Source organism: Mirounga leonina, unplaced genomic scaffold (assembly GCF_011800145.1).
Source record: "Mirounga leonina isolate KUSES-001 unplaced genomic scaffold, KU_Mleo_1.0 Mir_154, whole genome shotgun sequence".
NCBI classification, from domain to species: domain Eukaryota; kingdom Metazoa; phylum Chordata; class Mammalia; order Carnivora; family Phocidae; genus Mirounga; species Mirounga leonina.
Window position 1 is genome coordinate 56,009,045 of NW_023270389.1, and position 16,034 is coordinate 56,025,078.

The window sequence follows — 16,034 nt, forward strand, 5'->3', positions numbered from 1 at the left end:
CTAACTCTACACCTTAAAGAACTAGAGAAAAAGCAACAAATGATGCCTAAGCCACGCATTAGAAGAGAAATAATTAAAATTAGAGCAGAAATCAATGAATTAGAAACCAGAAACACAGATCAGATCAACAAAACTAGAAGGTGGTTCTTTGAAAGAATTAATAAGATCGATAAACCACTGGCCAGACTTATCCAAAAGAAAAGAGAAAGGACCCAAATTAATAAAATTATGAATGAAAGGGGAGAGATCACGACTAACACCAAGGAAATAGAAACAATTATTAGAAATTATTAACAACTATATGCCAATAAACTGAGCAATCTGGATGAAATGGAGGCCTTCCTGGAAACCTATAAGCTGCCAAGACTGAAACAGGAAGAAACTGACAACCTGGATAGGCCAATAACCAGTAACGAGATTGAAGCAGTGATCAAAAAACCTCCCAAAAAACAAGAGTCCAGGGCCTGATAGATTCCCTGGGGAATTCTACCAAACACTCAAAGAAGAAATAATACCTATTCTACTGAAGCTGTTTCAAAAAACAGAAACAGAAGGAAAACTTCCAAACTCATTCTATGAGGCCAGCATTACCTTAATCCCCAAACCAGGCAAAGACCCCATCAAAAAGGAGAATTTCAGACCGATATCCCTGATGAACATGGATTCCAAAATCCTCAACAAAATCCTAGCTAATAGTTAGATCCAAAAATACATTAAAAGGATCATCCACCACAACTAAGTGGGATTTATCCCCGGGATGCAAGGGTAGTTCAACATTCGCAAATCAATGTGATAGAACACATGAATAAGAGGAGAAGAACCATTTGGTCCTCTCAATTGATGCACAAAAAGCATTTGAGAAAATACAACATCCTTTCCTGATTAAAACTCTTCAGAGTATAGGGATAGAGGGAACATTCCTCAAGTTCATAAAATCCATCTATGAAAAACCCACAGCGAATATCATCCTCAATGGGGAAAAGCTGAGAGCCTTTCCCTTAGATCAGGAACACGTCAAGGATGCCCACTCTCGCCACTATTGTTCAACATAGTACTAGAAGTCCTAGCAACAGCAATCAGACAACAAAAAGAAGTGAAAGGTATTCAAATTGACAAAGAAGAAGTCAAACTCTCTTTTCACAGACGACATAATACTTTATGTGGAAAACCCAAAAGACTCCACCCCCAAATTACTAGAACTCATCCAGCAATTCAGTAATGTGGCAGGATACAAAATCAATGCACAGAAATCAGTTGCTTTCTTATACACTAACAACGCAACTGTAGACAGAGAAATTAGAGAAATGATTCCATTTACAATAGCACCAAAAACCAAAAGATACCTCAGAATAAACCTAACCAAAGAGGTAAAGGATCTATACTCTAGGAACTATGAAACACTCATAAAAGAAATTGAAGAAGACACAAAAAGATGGAAAAATATTCCATGCTCATGGATTGGAAGAATAAACATTGTTAAAATGTCTATGCTACCCAGAGCAATCTATACCTTCAGTGCCATCCCGATCAAAATTCCAATGACAGTTTTCAAAGTGCTGGAACAAACAATCCTAAAATTTGTATGGAATCAGAAAAGACCCCGAATCGCCAAGGAAATGTTGAAAAAGAAAAACAAAGCTGGGGGCATCACGTTGCCCGATTTCAAGCTATATTACAAAGCTGTGATCACCAAGACAGCATGGTACTGGCACAAAAACAGACATATAGACCAATGGAACAGAATAGAGAACCCAGATAGGGACCCTCAACTCTATGGTCAAATAATCTTTGACAAAGCAGGAAAAAACATGCAATGGAAAAAAGACAGTCTCTTCAATAAATGGTGCTGGGAAAATTGGGACAGCCACATGCAGAAGAATGAAACTTGACCATTCTCTAACACCATTCACAAAGATAAACTCAAAGTGGATGAAAGACCTCAATGTGAGACAGGAATCCATCAGAATCCTAGAGGAGAACATAGGCAGTAACCTCTTTGACAGCACCCACAGCAAGTTCTTTCAAGATACATCTCCAAAAGCAAAAATGAACTTTTGGGACTTCATCAAGATAAAAAGCTTCTGCACAGCAAAGGAAACAATCAACAAAACAAAGAGGCAACCCACAGAATGGGAGAAGATATTTGCAAATGACACTACAGATAAAGGGCTGGTATCCAAGATCTATAAAGAACTTCTCAAACTCAACACCAAAACACAAATAATCAAGTCAAAAAGTGGGCAGAAGATATGAAAAGACACTTCTCTGAAGAAGACATACAAATGGCTAACAGACACATGAAAAAATGTTCATCATTATTGGCTATCAGGGAAATCCAAATCAAAACCACACTGAGATACCACCTTACACCAGTTAGAATGGCAAAAAATGGACGGGGAAAGAAACAACAAATGTTGGAGAGGTTGTGGAGAAAGGGGACCCATCTTACACTGTTGGTGGGAATGCAAGTTGGTACAACCACTTTGGTAAACAGTGTGGAGGTGCCTCAGAAATTTAAAAATAGAGCTACCCGATGACCCAGCAATTGCACTCCTGGGTATTTACCCCAAAGACACAGATGTAATGAAAAGAAGGGCCATATGCACCCCAATGTTCATAGCGGCAATGTCCGCAATAGCCAAACTGTGGAAAGAGCCAAGATGCCCTTCAACAGATGAATGGATAAAGAAGATGTGGTCCATATATACAATGGAATATTACTCAGCCATCAGAAAGGATGAATACCCAACTTTTACATCAACATGGATGGGACTGGAGGAGATTATGCTAAGTGAAATAAGTCAAGCAGAGAAAGTCAATTATCATATGGTTTCACTTATTTGTGGAACATAAGGAATAGCATGGAGGACATTAGGAGAAGGAAGGGAAAAATGTGTGGGGGTGGGGAATTGGAGGGAGAGATGAACCATGAGAGACTATGGACTCTGAGAAACAAACAGGGTTTTAGAGGGGAGGGGGGACTGGTTAGCCTGGTGATGGGTATTAAGGAGGGAACGTACTGCAAGGAGCACTGGGTGTTATACGAAAACAATGGATCGTGGATCACCACATCAAAAACCAATGATGTATTGTATGGTGACTAACATAACACAATAAAATAAATAAATTAATTAATATACTATCAGTGCTCAAAACAATATTTTGAGTATCCTTGGTGGTATCAGATTTCTGCCTTTTAATAGGTAGATGTGATTTCTAGACATTGGCAGAAGTCATTTAGGCTGGTTTGATGAATGAAGCAAGGGATCAACCGAAACATTTTGGAAGGTGATTTCATTCATTTTCTTCGGTGGTTCAGAAACTACATTTATAGCTTCACTGATACAGATATGTAACTTTCCTAAAAGTTACTATAAACAATTGAAAGTCATAGTGAAAGAGTACAGTCAGTATCATGTTTAAAACTTGTATTTTTGTAGTCCCACCTCTGTTCTATGTGTTGATAATCTTTCAGGAAGAAGAAATGCGATTTTTAAAAGAGGAGAACAGGAGAATTTTACATGTCTAGATCTATTTGATTATATCTTGACAGTCAGTATGAGGCCAGGAACCATACTAGTTTTTTCACTTTTATCAGTAAGAAGAGGAGAATTTCTCCTAAAAGCTTGACCCATACCAAAATGCAGTCCATACCTGTAGAGATGACCACTTTGCTTCTTCTACAGCAACTTTAGCCAAGTGTTCCTGGAAAATGCCTTTTTCCTGTTTCACACGTTCCACTCTGGCAGCTGCAGTTTCATCTACAAACCCAGTCTGCCACGGATCATGAAAAATCAAGTAAACACCAAACATTCTCTAATAGATGGCAAACAATGTAATCAGAAAATTAGAAGACCAGGGGCTCTTGGGTGGCTCAGCCGGTTAAGCGTCCAACTCTTGATTTCAGCTCAGGTCAGATCTCAGGATCGTGAGGTAGAGCACAGCATTGGGCTCTGCGCTGGGCGTGGAGTCTGCTTAAGATTCTCTCTCTCCCTCTGCTCCTCCCTACCCCCCACTTAAAAAAAAAGACCATGCACGTGCGTGTGTGCGTGCGTGTGCATGTGTTGTGTTTTAAGCACCCAGTGTTAAACTATTCTGGCTTAGTCTGTGAGCTAGGCAAATTTTGGAAATTGGACTCATCTGTAAATGCATCCTCTTCGTGTAATTTGGATAAAATTACTGTACAGTGTTCTCCTTCCCTACAGATAAGTTGAACTGTCATTTTTCCAGGAGAAAAATGATAGTCTGCGAACCTTCATTGTGTAGGGTAAGTAACTGGCAAAACATGTTACACACACATACTTAATCCAGCTTCTGTGTAACATATACATGTATATACATAGCCCAGTTTAATAATGGGTGTAGTATAAAAAAAAATAAGTAGTTAAGCATAATTCACTTTCTCTTGGTTTTCTAAATTTGTGGTTTAACTGTTCTACTAGTGCTGCAATTAGCCCTTATATCCTAAAACTACCCCTATATAAGTTGCAAGGTGTGCGCAAACATGGGAGCCAAATGATGGAACAGTTTGATTCTAACTATAGAAATGAGCAGCACTACCAGAATCCACACTGTGGGCAGAGGGACTCCAACCGCCCCACTGCGGTGCCTCGTCATACGGGCCCAGTTGTTCAATGTGCGTCACCTCGGTGCTGAGCACTACGAAAAATTTAAGCTAAGAAGATACTTGACTTGGTTACAATCCTACAATTTAAAAAAACAATGACAAAATCTGTGATGCCGCTATTTTGATCTATAGAAATAAATACCTTCTCCAGAAAGGATACAACCTTGTTCTTCGTATCTTCAGAACGGAGACATTGTGGAACTATCTCTTCATGGTTTGTTCCCTATTAATAAAAGATAGATAAATGAGACCAATTTTAATGTATCTCAACAACTTGCAAAGACAACTCCAAAAGTTTTAAGAGCTACCTTAATCATAAATGCATTTTAAAAGAAAACAGTGTCAGAGAATACTCAAAAGACCATCAGCTCCTTAGTTCCTTTGGGGAGCCTCAGGATCATGCAGCATTCTGCACGAGCACAGAGCTGGCGGCTTTCGTTACTTCTGCCCAGTCATCCTAATGTCTGTGGGCCCCTATGACCAAAGGCGTGACTACACAGCTCCAGGCAAGAGAAAAGGAGCATCCCACAGGAGGCTCCCCTTCTCCGTGGCCCTGAGCTCACATGTCCCTGTCTAACTCCTAAATGATAGAGATGAAATGCATTATTCATTTCACACTCAAAAATACTGTCTGGAAGACAGTGTCCAAGTGAATAGACCTGGTCTGAATGCCTGGTTCTGGTTGTTCCTACTCTCCTAGGACCTTAGGAAAGTACCTTCATTTCTCTATGCTCCATTGTTAGATGCTGCAAAAGAGATCGTTGGTAGTATCTCCTCCAGTGGAAAATTTTAATGACTAAGACCAAAAGCTCAATAAATGTTTTTGGAATGTTTTGGAAAATCTGAAATAATACTTTTTGGCGATCACTGTGATAGGTTGGTCTTACAATTACCTCGGCGAACTGAGTAAACGCCTCCAAGGTATGTTGTTCTACTATCCAATTCCTGTCAGCTAGCAGTGAGGCAAAAACAGAAGACAGGCTGGGCAGAATTTTGTCCTAAAAAGAGAACCAAACCTTATTAAATAGAGGAAAACCTCAGTATTCTATTCTTAATGTTGTCAAGTTTCCCTAATTCTGTCCCAGTGAGCACATATTAATACATGTTAGAGCATGTCACTCCTTTGCTTAAATGCTTCCAATAGCTTCTCACTTCATTAGAGTAAAACTCAAAAGTCCTTAAGATGGCCGGCAAAGCCCCACTGTTTGAGTGTGGCCTCTGCCGGCGCCCTCAGTGGATCAGACGCCCTCTCATCTCACTACTTACCCTGCGTGTGGGATACCTGTCTGGCTGCCTCCCTCAGCTTCAGGATTTTACTCACAGATCACCTTGGTGAGGATGCCACTGCCCATATCCCGTTTCAAACTGTACCCCCACAAGCACACTCTCCCCCTATTTCTCTCTACAGCTCTCACACTAACATGCTATATCATGCCTTTATTCGTTGCCTTCCAGAGGCTGAGGGTGGGGATTGATTAGTTTGGTTCATTAATGAATCCCCAGTGATTAAAACAGCACCTGACACATAGCAAAAACTCAGCAATTTTTTCTTGAATAAATAAATCCATCTCCTGGCTTTAGAGGCCTCTTACATGCTGATGAATCCACCAAACTGTTCAGGCCTTAACTTCACTCCTGGGAATATGTAATTTGCTCCACAGGTTCTGGGCCCATCAGGGTCCATAGTTATGCATGAATGAAACAGTACTCTGGAATTTATTTTATGCTAAAAAGAAGACCGCTCAAATGCAAGTATCTCTGGGTACTTTTGTCCAGAGTTGAAAAACTGTCAACCTCTCCATTTCTTTCACAAAAACAAAAAGGATGATATCACTTAACTTTAAATAAATAATAGCCCTTTAGAAACTAGCCAGTTGTTTTTTATTTCAAAGTTTCTAATATCTACTGAGATAACATCCATCATGGTTTTGTTCCAGTTACGTGAAAAGGTTCTCATTGGTGAGCTTTTTTTTTTTTTTAAGATGGATTTATTTATTTATTTGAGAGGGAAAGGGAAAGTCCAGCAGACTCCTCGCTGAGCACAAACCGGAGACAAAACCAAGAGTCAGACACTTAACCAACTGCGCCACTCAGGCGTCCCTCAGTGAGCTTTTTATAGTCTCTCCCATGGAGGTGAAAAAGAAAAATGTCAACTATCTAGAATTGCTGGATTTGACCACAGTAATAAGAAAGGCAAAATTCAATTTAGGAGGATGATCTTTCACTGTAAGGTGTGTCTGAAAATTCAGAAGTGTATTGCCAAGCCTGTACAGTCAGTTTTATAAGTAAATATCCATTTGTCAATTATATATACTTTGCAACACTTTCAAAAATACTGTCTTAAAAATAAACAGCTCCCTTTCATGGATATAAAACCAAGAGAACAACTTTGATAAGTTTCCTCATTATATACTCTTTCTCCTAGAAGACATAAATGTTTTCTTCCTCAGGGACTTTGTGTGCTAAAGCCCAACTGGAAGGAGACTCTCAGACTATAGCCAACTCTAAATTATTTGTATGTCAAATATATTTTTCTTAAAAAAAGAAAAAAAAAAAAACTTAAAATGAGTTCTATTTTGACAAAGTCACCATCTCTTCTTCACAAAATACATTTCCCCCCAACTTTCACTGTCAACAATCCACAGAATTCCAGAAATTAAAAGCCTGAAAATTTTAGTCAGTAATTCTTACACGGATTTTGTTAACACGGGAACAAAAGAATTAAGAGTATTACCTGGAAAGCTTGAGGTATAAAAAATTTTCCTAGAGAAGATACAAAATCAAGCACTGCCAAACAAACATGGTCAGGAGGCTCTAATTTGAGCAGTGAGGTCTGCAAAGTTACTACCTAAAGTGGCAAAGATCAAAGAATAGTTACAAATGAAAACAAATATTCCGTTGAGACATAATAAGTAAGATTCGGATGGGTATGTGGGGAGGGGAAACACAACAAAACCCAGAACAGACCAACACTCTACAAAGCCTAATCTTCACACGTGGAATTTGAATAAAATGATCAAATGACTGACTCAGTTATTACAGAGTTCATCCTACCAACTGCTGTAAAGAAAAAAAAAAAAATGTGTTCCTGAGAAACTATATACCAGTGCTCTTCTTTCAAATCCTTAAAAATTGTTTTGTATTTTAAATTCTAGTGAGGGAAGTTCATTATTTAAAGCAGGGATTGGCAAAGTTTCTATGAAGGGCCAGACAGTCAATATTTTAATTTTAGGCTTTGTAGGTAATATGTTCCCTACTGCATATTGCTTTTTTATTTTTTAATTTTTATTTTACAAACCTTTGAAATGTAAAAATCCTCCTTAGCTCTTGTCCTATAAACAGAAGGGCAGAATCTAGCCAGGAAGTCAGAGTTTGCGAACCCCTGATTTAAAGGAACACAGAAAGTCGTCTATAAAAGAAGCAATGCCTAAGTTAAAATTTTACTTATGCTGAAATTTTAGAACTTTAGTTATTTGGGGTTTTTTAAAGGTGCACAATTCTATCAAAATTATCCATATTTAATTTCTCAAAAAAGATTACCAGAACTGTCAGAATCCACAAAGTTTTAGTCAATTATTTTACTGCATTCTCATTCTCTATAATTTAGTAATTCATGTTACACATATAGTAATTTAAAAATATACCTAATTAGAAAGTATTTGTTAATGCTAAGTTCTTACTGTACACAACCACTAACCAAGCTCCTAAAACAAAGCATTAGTAGTCTCACTTTCCGGCATATAGCTCCTATGACAGGGTGTTATTTCTTCCAACATCTTCCTAAATAGGAATTAGTTTTACCTCATAACTGTTCATTTCTAACCGTGCCTTTAAACTTAGGCCAGCTCTAGCTTTGTGGGGTCAGTTCTGCCCAGTATGGACTAATTCCAAAGCCTCTCAATCACTTCAGAGAAGTGCCTTTTCCTTTTCCTTTTGCCTTTTACTCTACCAGCTTAGAACCTCCAAAAGCAAGCCATAACTAGGCAACATCAAAAGCATCCCCCCAACAGTGACCTCTGTTCCGCCTGTCCCAGCCATGCAAGCTGGGGGCCAGACAGAAAACTCAGCAGTCCTCTTACTTCAAAATAATTTTATTTCCTCAAAGAAACAATGAGGATTATCCTTAAGTCCACATCAGTTATATTCCATACTCCCAACAGCTGCTGGAATGCCTTTGAAACTGTTTTGAAGGAGGGGTTCACACATGAACTACGACTCCTAACCTCAGGGATGTTCTGGAGCAGTTGAAAAAAAGGTTTTGACTATTCAGCATCAGGGAGAGAGGAAGGACAGCTACAGGCTGAATCGACAGCCCTCTATACTAACCGGTTATACTCTACGGGAACAGCGAAAGAGATGAGGAGACCTCCCTAAGACAAGCAAATCTGTGACATTTAAGTTTAATTCAACAGGAAAGGGGTAACAAGCAAATTGAGCAACAAATCATTAAAAAGGACTGTTTGTAGAAAGCTATTTTAAGTCATGTTAGTTCAACAATTTCCTCAGCCAAGTATTAACTTGCTTATTGTTCTTACCTGACTTATCAGATGAGGATCTAGAGTTTGAACAAAAAATCCCAACAGTGGAAGTAAAAGACTAAGTGTCTGCTGAATGTAAGGTTGGCCTGTTACCTTAAATAAGAAACACAAAATAATTTTGGTGAAAATTTTCAATTACATGAAAATAGCAACCTTTTAGTGAGCATTTATTATATACCAGGCAATACGCTAAATGCTTTATATTACCTCACATACACCTTATAACTTTATGAAGTAGATCTTTACTCACTTTACTAATAATTAAGAAAAAGGGGCAGAGAGGTTAAATAATTTGCTCAAGATCACATGACAAGGAAATTTAATCGGATGGAGATCTAATCACTTTTGTTTGCCACTGAAAAACTTGTGCCTTAGTGTTCTTAAAATTCCATTTCTCTTCCCCATAACTGTTGTTTCTATCATGATACTATAAGCTACACCACCAGCAGAGAATCCTCAATGAATACTTACTGAATGATTCGTGAGGACTGGGGGAAAGCACTCACTGAAGTCACAGTACTACAGAAGGGAAATTTAACTCTACATAAACTTTAATGAAAAAACATTATCTGCAAAACCATCTCTATGATTTACCAAAAGTGTGAATGTTGCCTTCAGCTTCCAGTGGCTGGCACTACTTAGTCAAAGAAAACAAATGTCATATTTAAATTTTTAAACTAAATGTCATTTGTAAACTACAATAATCTGTGGACACATATCATCCTAATTCTAGCCCGATTATCATCTGGTCTTCTGCCTTTGCTGGGGAAGAGGAACATGAACCAGTCAGAGCCACTCATGTGCCCCTGCCACCTTTAAGCCAAGTCACTCTCCACTGCCCAAAGGATTGTATGGAAGACCGCAGAATCCCAGAAACAGGCCACACTAGCCCAAAAGAGGAGAGAAACCATAGGGGAAGAAGTTTGGTTTTTTTAAATAGGGTCCAAATGGTCATGAAAATAGTTAACTGAACTATCACTGTCACTCTACTAGGTTCTGGTTCTATCACACTCAAAGAGAACTGGCTGGAAGAGTACAAATAGGTATTTTAAGTTCTAACCGCAAGTTCTACCAAGCCCCTGAAGAAATTACATACATTTTCCTCTACAGGGGAAATTTCGGTACTATTCTCTTTTTTCAGTGTTTTATTTGTTCTTCAGTTGCTTTCCTTACCCGTTTAGTGTTTAACAAAGCCCAAAGCTGACTCCCAATTTCCATAATCGCAGTTTGCTGTACAATATCCAGAGCTTCACTGGCACAATTACATACAGCGAGCAAAGCAGAGAGCAGCGTGTTCTAAAGGGGGAGAGAGACGGAAGAGTCTCAGGTTAGATCCCAATCGAAAGGAGCTGAGGCCCCAGAGGTTAGGAGTTACTTATAACTCTTCATAAAAACCCATGTCGGATTTATATTCTGAGACCCAAAGCCATCTTTTTCAGCTACTTTAATACAAATTATTTTGTTAGAACTAATTTTCCTTATACACAGAAACATTTGCTTCATTTTCTAAATAAACATTTTTTCCTTTTAGGTTAAAATTTAGTATTAAAATGGAAACAGCATTGCATTTTAATAAATAGGTTTGATACAGACTGTATGATCAAGCTAATTTATAATGTTCATCAACTAAAAATTCTATTGTTTTTCACATTATGCACCTAGCAATCTTTTAACATTATTACATTTTTATTTTGCTGTTGTTTTATAATGGGTCTTTAAAATTCCTCAGCAACACTGCATTCAATAAGCAAATAAAAATTTGAGAAGTACACTTATCTATAATTTGAAACTAAAAACCACCTTTTCTGGATTCACTCTCCTTTACATATCGAATGTCTCTCTGGCCAGGAGTGGGGGTGGTTGGGGGACAGTGGGAGTAAAGTGAAGGCCATGTGGGAATGTAACGATTAGTAACAATGCCTGATTAATCCATTATACTTCAACAACAACACTTAAGTTTCAATGATTACCATACAGCTTTTTATTTAAGATTTACCCATTTCCTCCTACAAAGAAGCATGTAAAATGACCTGCTGGAACTAAAGTTTTGGTCAGGGCAAAGATATACTCAATTTTAGAAAATAGGTGCATTATTTTACCTAATACAAAAGATTTATCTTCAACTACAAAAATTAGTGCACAATAAATGTAAAACCTGAACAATTTAACCTACTCCTAACTAGGTGGTATAATAGTTTTCTCAAAATAAATGCACATAAAAACTTCTATTTCCTTTGGGTATATGTATATGTTTTAAATTATCTTGATAATTATCATCAGGCGCCATTATGTAACAGAGTATCAGAACATTTATACGCAGTGTGGAGAAAATAAGCCTTGAGAAAACCCTGACCTTCTAATTTAAAATTGCAAATAGGCCCCTAACACTTTGAATGCCCTGTCCCCATCCCTGTTTTTCTCCACTTACCACAAACTGATACAACATACTTACATATGTATTTATTACTTATTTTACCATCCACAGCTGAGCTATAATGCAAACTCATGAGAACAGAAATTTTTGCCTAGAACAGCACTTGGCACATAAGAGCACTCAAAACATATTTGTTGGATGAATGAATGAATGAACCAACAAAGGAGGAAATGAAACTAAACTGGAAAATTCAACCACATGTACTACAGTCAATTTTTTCAGTCAATTTTAAAAAACCATGTATTTTTTTACTTCTCACAGATGAATTTCTTTTATATTTCATTATTTTAAGAGGGAGTATTCTAAATGGAAAGCTACAGAAAGGCTCAGAATAGATGTGTGTAAAATGGGGGTTGTGTTTTGTCAAATAGAAGAATATACATATCGAATAGAATCATGTCTGGAGTGCCTAGGTGGCTCAGTTGGTTAAGCAAACAAGCCTTTGGCTCAGGTCATGATCCCAGGGTACTGGGATCGAGTCCCACACAGGGTTCCTTGCTCAGGGGGGAGCCTGCTTCTCCCTCTGCCTGCTGTTTCCCCTGCTTGTGCTTGCTCTCTGCCCCCACTGTGTCAAATAAATAAAATCTTAAAAAAAAAAAAAAAAATTCATGTCTGCCTAATCTAATGATGTGTCAGCAAAAATACTACAAATAAAATATTTCATTATGGGTTTCATCTTGGGTCTAGTATGTCTTGAACTACGGTCTCCCTGCACCCAATATAATTTAATCTATATAAGTCAAGATAATAGTAAGTTTCTCACAAACCCCTTTACAATGTAGAAATCTGAAAATCCTGCTAGTTTCTAACCTGAGGGCAGAGACCGTATCCATCTTATTAATAGCCCATCACTAATACCTTGAGCAGTGCTCAGTAAATAGCTGCTAAATGAATCAAATCCATTAAAACTCTTATTTTACCAGAGATTCAAGTTCTCCCAAAGTCCGACTACTGCTTAGCCATTCCTGACACCGTGCAATCCCAACTCTGGTGACCTCACGTGCAGCTTGTTTCCTGAGCTCGGCGGGTAATGCCTGGAGGGAAATATACTGCCACAGAGGCAGATTTTCTGCTGCTTTTGGGGAAAATTTCTGGATAAATTCCACCTGAAATAAATTGAAGAAGTAAGAGTAACAGAAGACAATCTGATGAATGGATGCACAAAAGCTAAGTATTCGCTTCCATGTTTTATATTTTTAAAAAGATTTTAACTGAGTAATAATATCACAAGTACCAGACCAAGGTAACTCAAAGGAACATGCATCATTATTTTTGCTGTTGTTGCATTTATTTGCAAAATGAAAAACACAGTTTAAGTGGAACGTGATATGAAGACACTGAGAAATGTTAAAAATAATGCATTTCATTATTAGTCAATCAGCTATTTTATCCTGCTCTTATTATTTTCCTAAGAACTAGTGTGCTTGTGACCTTGTTCAGTTAAGTCCAAAGTAATATTCCAAAATATGCCAAAAGACTCATTCGGCTCACCCTGGCGGCTGTTATCTCAGCTGACTAGAACAGAGAGGACCTAAAGAAAAAAGCAAAGGTCATCGGTTCGATTTTCCACCGGGCTAGCTGGCTCTGCTCTTGGACAACACACAGAATTGGTGTCACAAATCTAAGCCACCAGCCCAGAACAGTGTGGCTGGCAAATCCATTCTACTACTGAAATAATTCAAAGCCTTTGCCAAGTTAACAGAAAAACAGCACTGTTTTGTTAAAATGAGGCATCAGCAGACAGACTAAAAACAGAACACAAAAGTTCTAAAAAAAAAAAGAACCAGTTAAAATGTTAGTTTCCAGTGGAAAAACAGAAAAAAAATAATAGTGTACTTAATTACTGAATTACGTATAATTTAGTAAGTATACTAATGTAATTTTTAAGAAGTAGAAGAATTCAAATTACAATATCCCAAATCTGCTTGATGACTAAAAAATTCCTATGTTAAGAAAAAACCCACTCCTATGTTTTATATACTATATTTATATTCGAATTTTGTTAGCAGAAAATATTTAGCTGTCAGAACAAGGGAGAAATTGTGTGGCTATCTACTGGAATAGCTGTTAGAGCCAGAAAAATGGATCCCTTGATAAGCTATGTGTCTATTATAATAAGCAGCTTTATTCAGGAAACCAAACTGCTTCAGGAAAGCCAAGAGAATTGTGCCAATTGATAAACATCAGTTGAACATAACCTTTCTTTATAATAAAATCCAATGAGTGAATGAATAGAAATTATAAATAGAAGAAATTATATACATATATATATAATATATATATTATATAAAATAGAAATTATAAATAATTACGCCCTGGACAACATAAAAGGGTAGGCGTTGACAAATCTGTTATGTAGAAAGAGTGATCTATTTACTATTCTGAGTTTGAAAACCCTGGTCTCAACACAATTTTAAATATTTAAAACGGCCAGTGTTGGTAACAGTTCATAAGGAGTGAATTATAAGTGAATAATCTGCAGAGAATTAGGACTTCTCTCTTTTAAATTAAGAAGAGAGGAAAAATACAACAGTGGGCTTAAAATGCAAAAAATTATAGTACTTTTTATTTTACATAAAAATGGTAGCACAACTATCAGTGTACTTAAACCAGGTATATTAAATCCTTTCCTCTTAGGTAACCCTATACTTTCGTTTCTAAAAACAGAAATATTACCAATAGTTACACACTAAAGAAATAATAGGATATTAATAACTATTCTCTATATTGAAACAGAAACACATTTTAATCTCCCTATTCCCTGGCATTTCCCCCAAATTATTACCACACTTTGGTAAAGTAAAACATCACTGTACTGGGATTAACTATTTTCATTTATATTAATGCTGTATCACAGATACAAAAATCTGGGTTTTTATTTCCCTTTTTAAAAAGATACCATCTTGTGTGCAAACGAATAATTATTTCCAGGTTTGCCACTTGCCTCTCCTTTGCCCCAGCCCATGCTCTCTCCCCACAATCCTGCCCCAGCCTCCCCTCCACCTCCCCCCAACCTATAGCCTGCATCACAAATGCCTCTATCTCCAACAGCTTCCTCTGTTCCTACCTCTTTCCACCCTGCACCTCCCCAGAAACGATCTTCTAAGCTATGAACACCCAACACGACCTGATTTGCGCCAGTCTGGGTGCTCATTATGTACCACCTTTCACTATGAGCACGTTTATAAATTTATAATTTCTACTACAATATGTTCTTTCTGGTATCATGATATAGTACAGTGGTTTCCAAGTTTTTTATTTTAAACAACAAAACGCTATTAAAAATGAATGAGCGAGCTTTACACATCTAAAGAAGAAAAGCAGCTTTCATACGGTTCAAAGGGATAAGGAGGCAGAGCCAATACCCCTCAAACAGAGGAGGCCCCCAAAGCAGCTGAAGGCAACACTGGGGCAGTGGGAAGTGCAGCTTCTGGACTAAGAGAGATCTGGCTTGGATCCCAGCACAGCCATTATCACGGTGAGTTTGGAGACTCTTTTACTGCCGTAGCTGCTGTTTCTTCATCTGTAGATGAACATAAGCCACGTATCCCACAAGGCTGACATAGGAACTCCAAGAACTGAAGTGCCTAGAACACAGCCCAGTCCATACTATTGTCTCAACAAAGGTCCGTTCCCTCCCTTCAAGAGAAGGGATCATGTCTTCAGGAAAAAGGAGAAAGAGCAGAGCCTAGCAGAAGAATGAATACTTGTGCAGTGCTCCCTTTGAGCAGCTTACATTCCAGGTCTCCCCAGGTCTCAGCCCTGCCGTCTAGGGAAGGTTAGTATCTCAGTTTTAGGATAAACTAACTCCCAAGGACTCCCAGACAAGATTTCAAATTTAGGTACATCCCTTTAAATTTTAGCACAGTAACTTGACCAGGAAATCAGTATTTGATTAACTGAAGGAAAAAATTAAAGGACACCCCTCAAAAATCTATAACTTACATATATGATAGCCTCAATTATTTGGAAAAACTCAGAAAATTGAGGAGTATCTAAGAGATCCCTAAACATAAACTAGAGTTTATTTATAACAAAGTTTCTAGATCTCACTTAGAGGTCATTCATTCTGAGTTGTATTATTCTAAAAGTTAAAATTTTACAACACTGGGAAAAGGATAATTTTATTTTCATTTAATAAATAAGAAAACTGAGGTTAAAAGACACTTTCCCTCCCAATCCCACTTCTTTAGGAAGGGCCTCTAAGTTAACAGGGCCTCTATGAAGGACAGTGTACCAGGAACCAGGGGCAAGAGCTTTGAGAGGAGAATAAAAGGTGCTAAAATTTGAAGGGACACGGAGTAGACAACTCTTCTGGAGTTTTGGAGGGGAGAACAGCAACCCTTACGTATTTTCTAGAGGGCTAGTAGGTTGGTCTGGTATGCTTTCAGCATCGTAACCACTTGCAAGGAAGAGGGCTGGGAGGCTGGCATGG

General features: G+C 37.8%; 1 protein-coding gene across 4 annotated transcripts in view; it reads right to left on the reverse strand.

The window, feature by feature from the left end:
- The window catches only part of CUNH1orf112 (chromosome unknown C1orf112 homolog), a 49,168-nt gene that overhangs the window by 3,999 nt on the left and 29,135 nt on the right, over nt 1–16,034 (reverse strand). For all 4 annotated transcript variants that reach the window (XM_035010841.1, XM_035010843.1, XM_035010844.1 and 1 more), the window contains 7 exons: nt 12,520–12,705; nt 10,339–10,461; nt 9,163–9,258; nt 7,362–7,475; nt 5,521–5,625; nt 4,770–4,850; nt 3,655–3,774 (listed from right to left, as the gene is read on the reverse strand). In XM_035010841.1, coding sequence (XP_034866732.1) covers nt 3,655–3,774; nt 4,770–4,850; nt 5,521–5,625; nt 7,362–7,475; nt 9,163–9,258; nt 10,339–10,461; nt 12,520–12,705 — 825 coding nt within the window. The remainder of the gene's footprint in view (nt 1–3,654; nt 3,775–4,769; nt 4,851–5,520; nt 5,626–7,361; nt 7,476–9,162; nt 9,259–10,338; nt 10,462–12,519; nt 12,706–16,034) is intronic.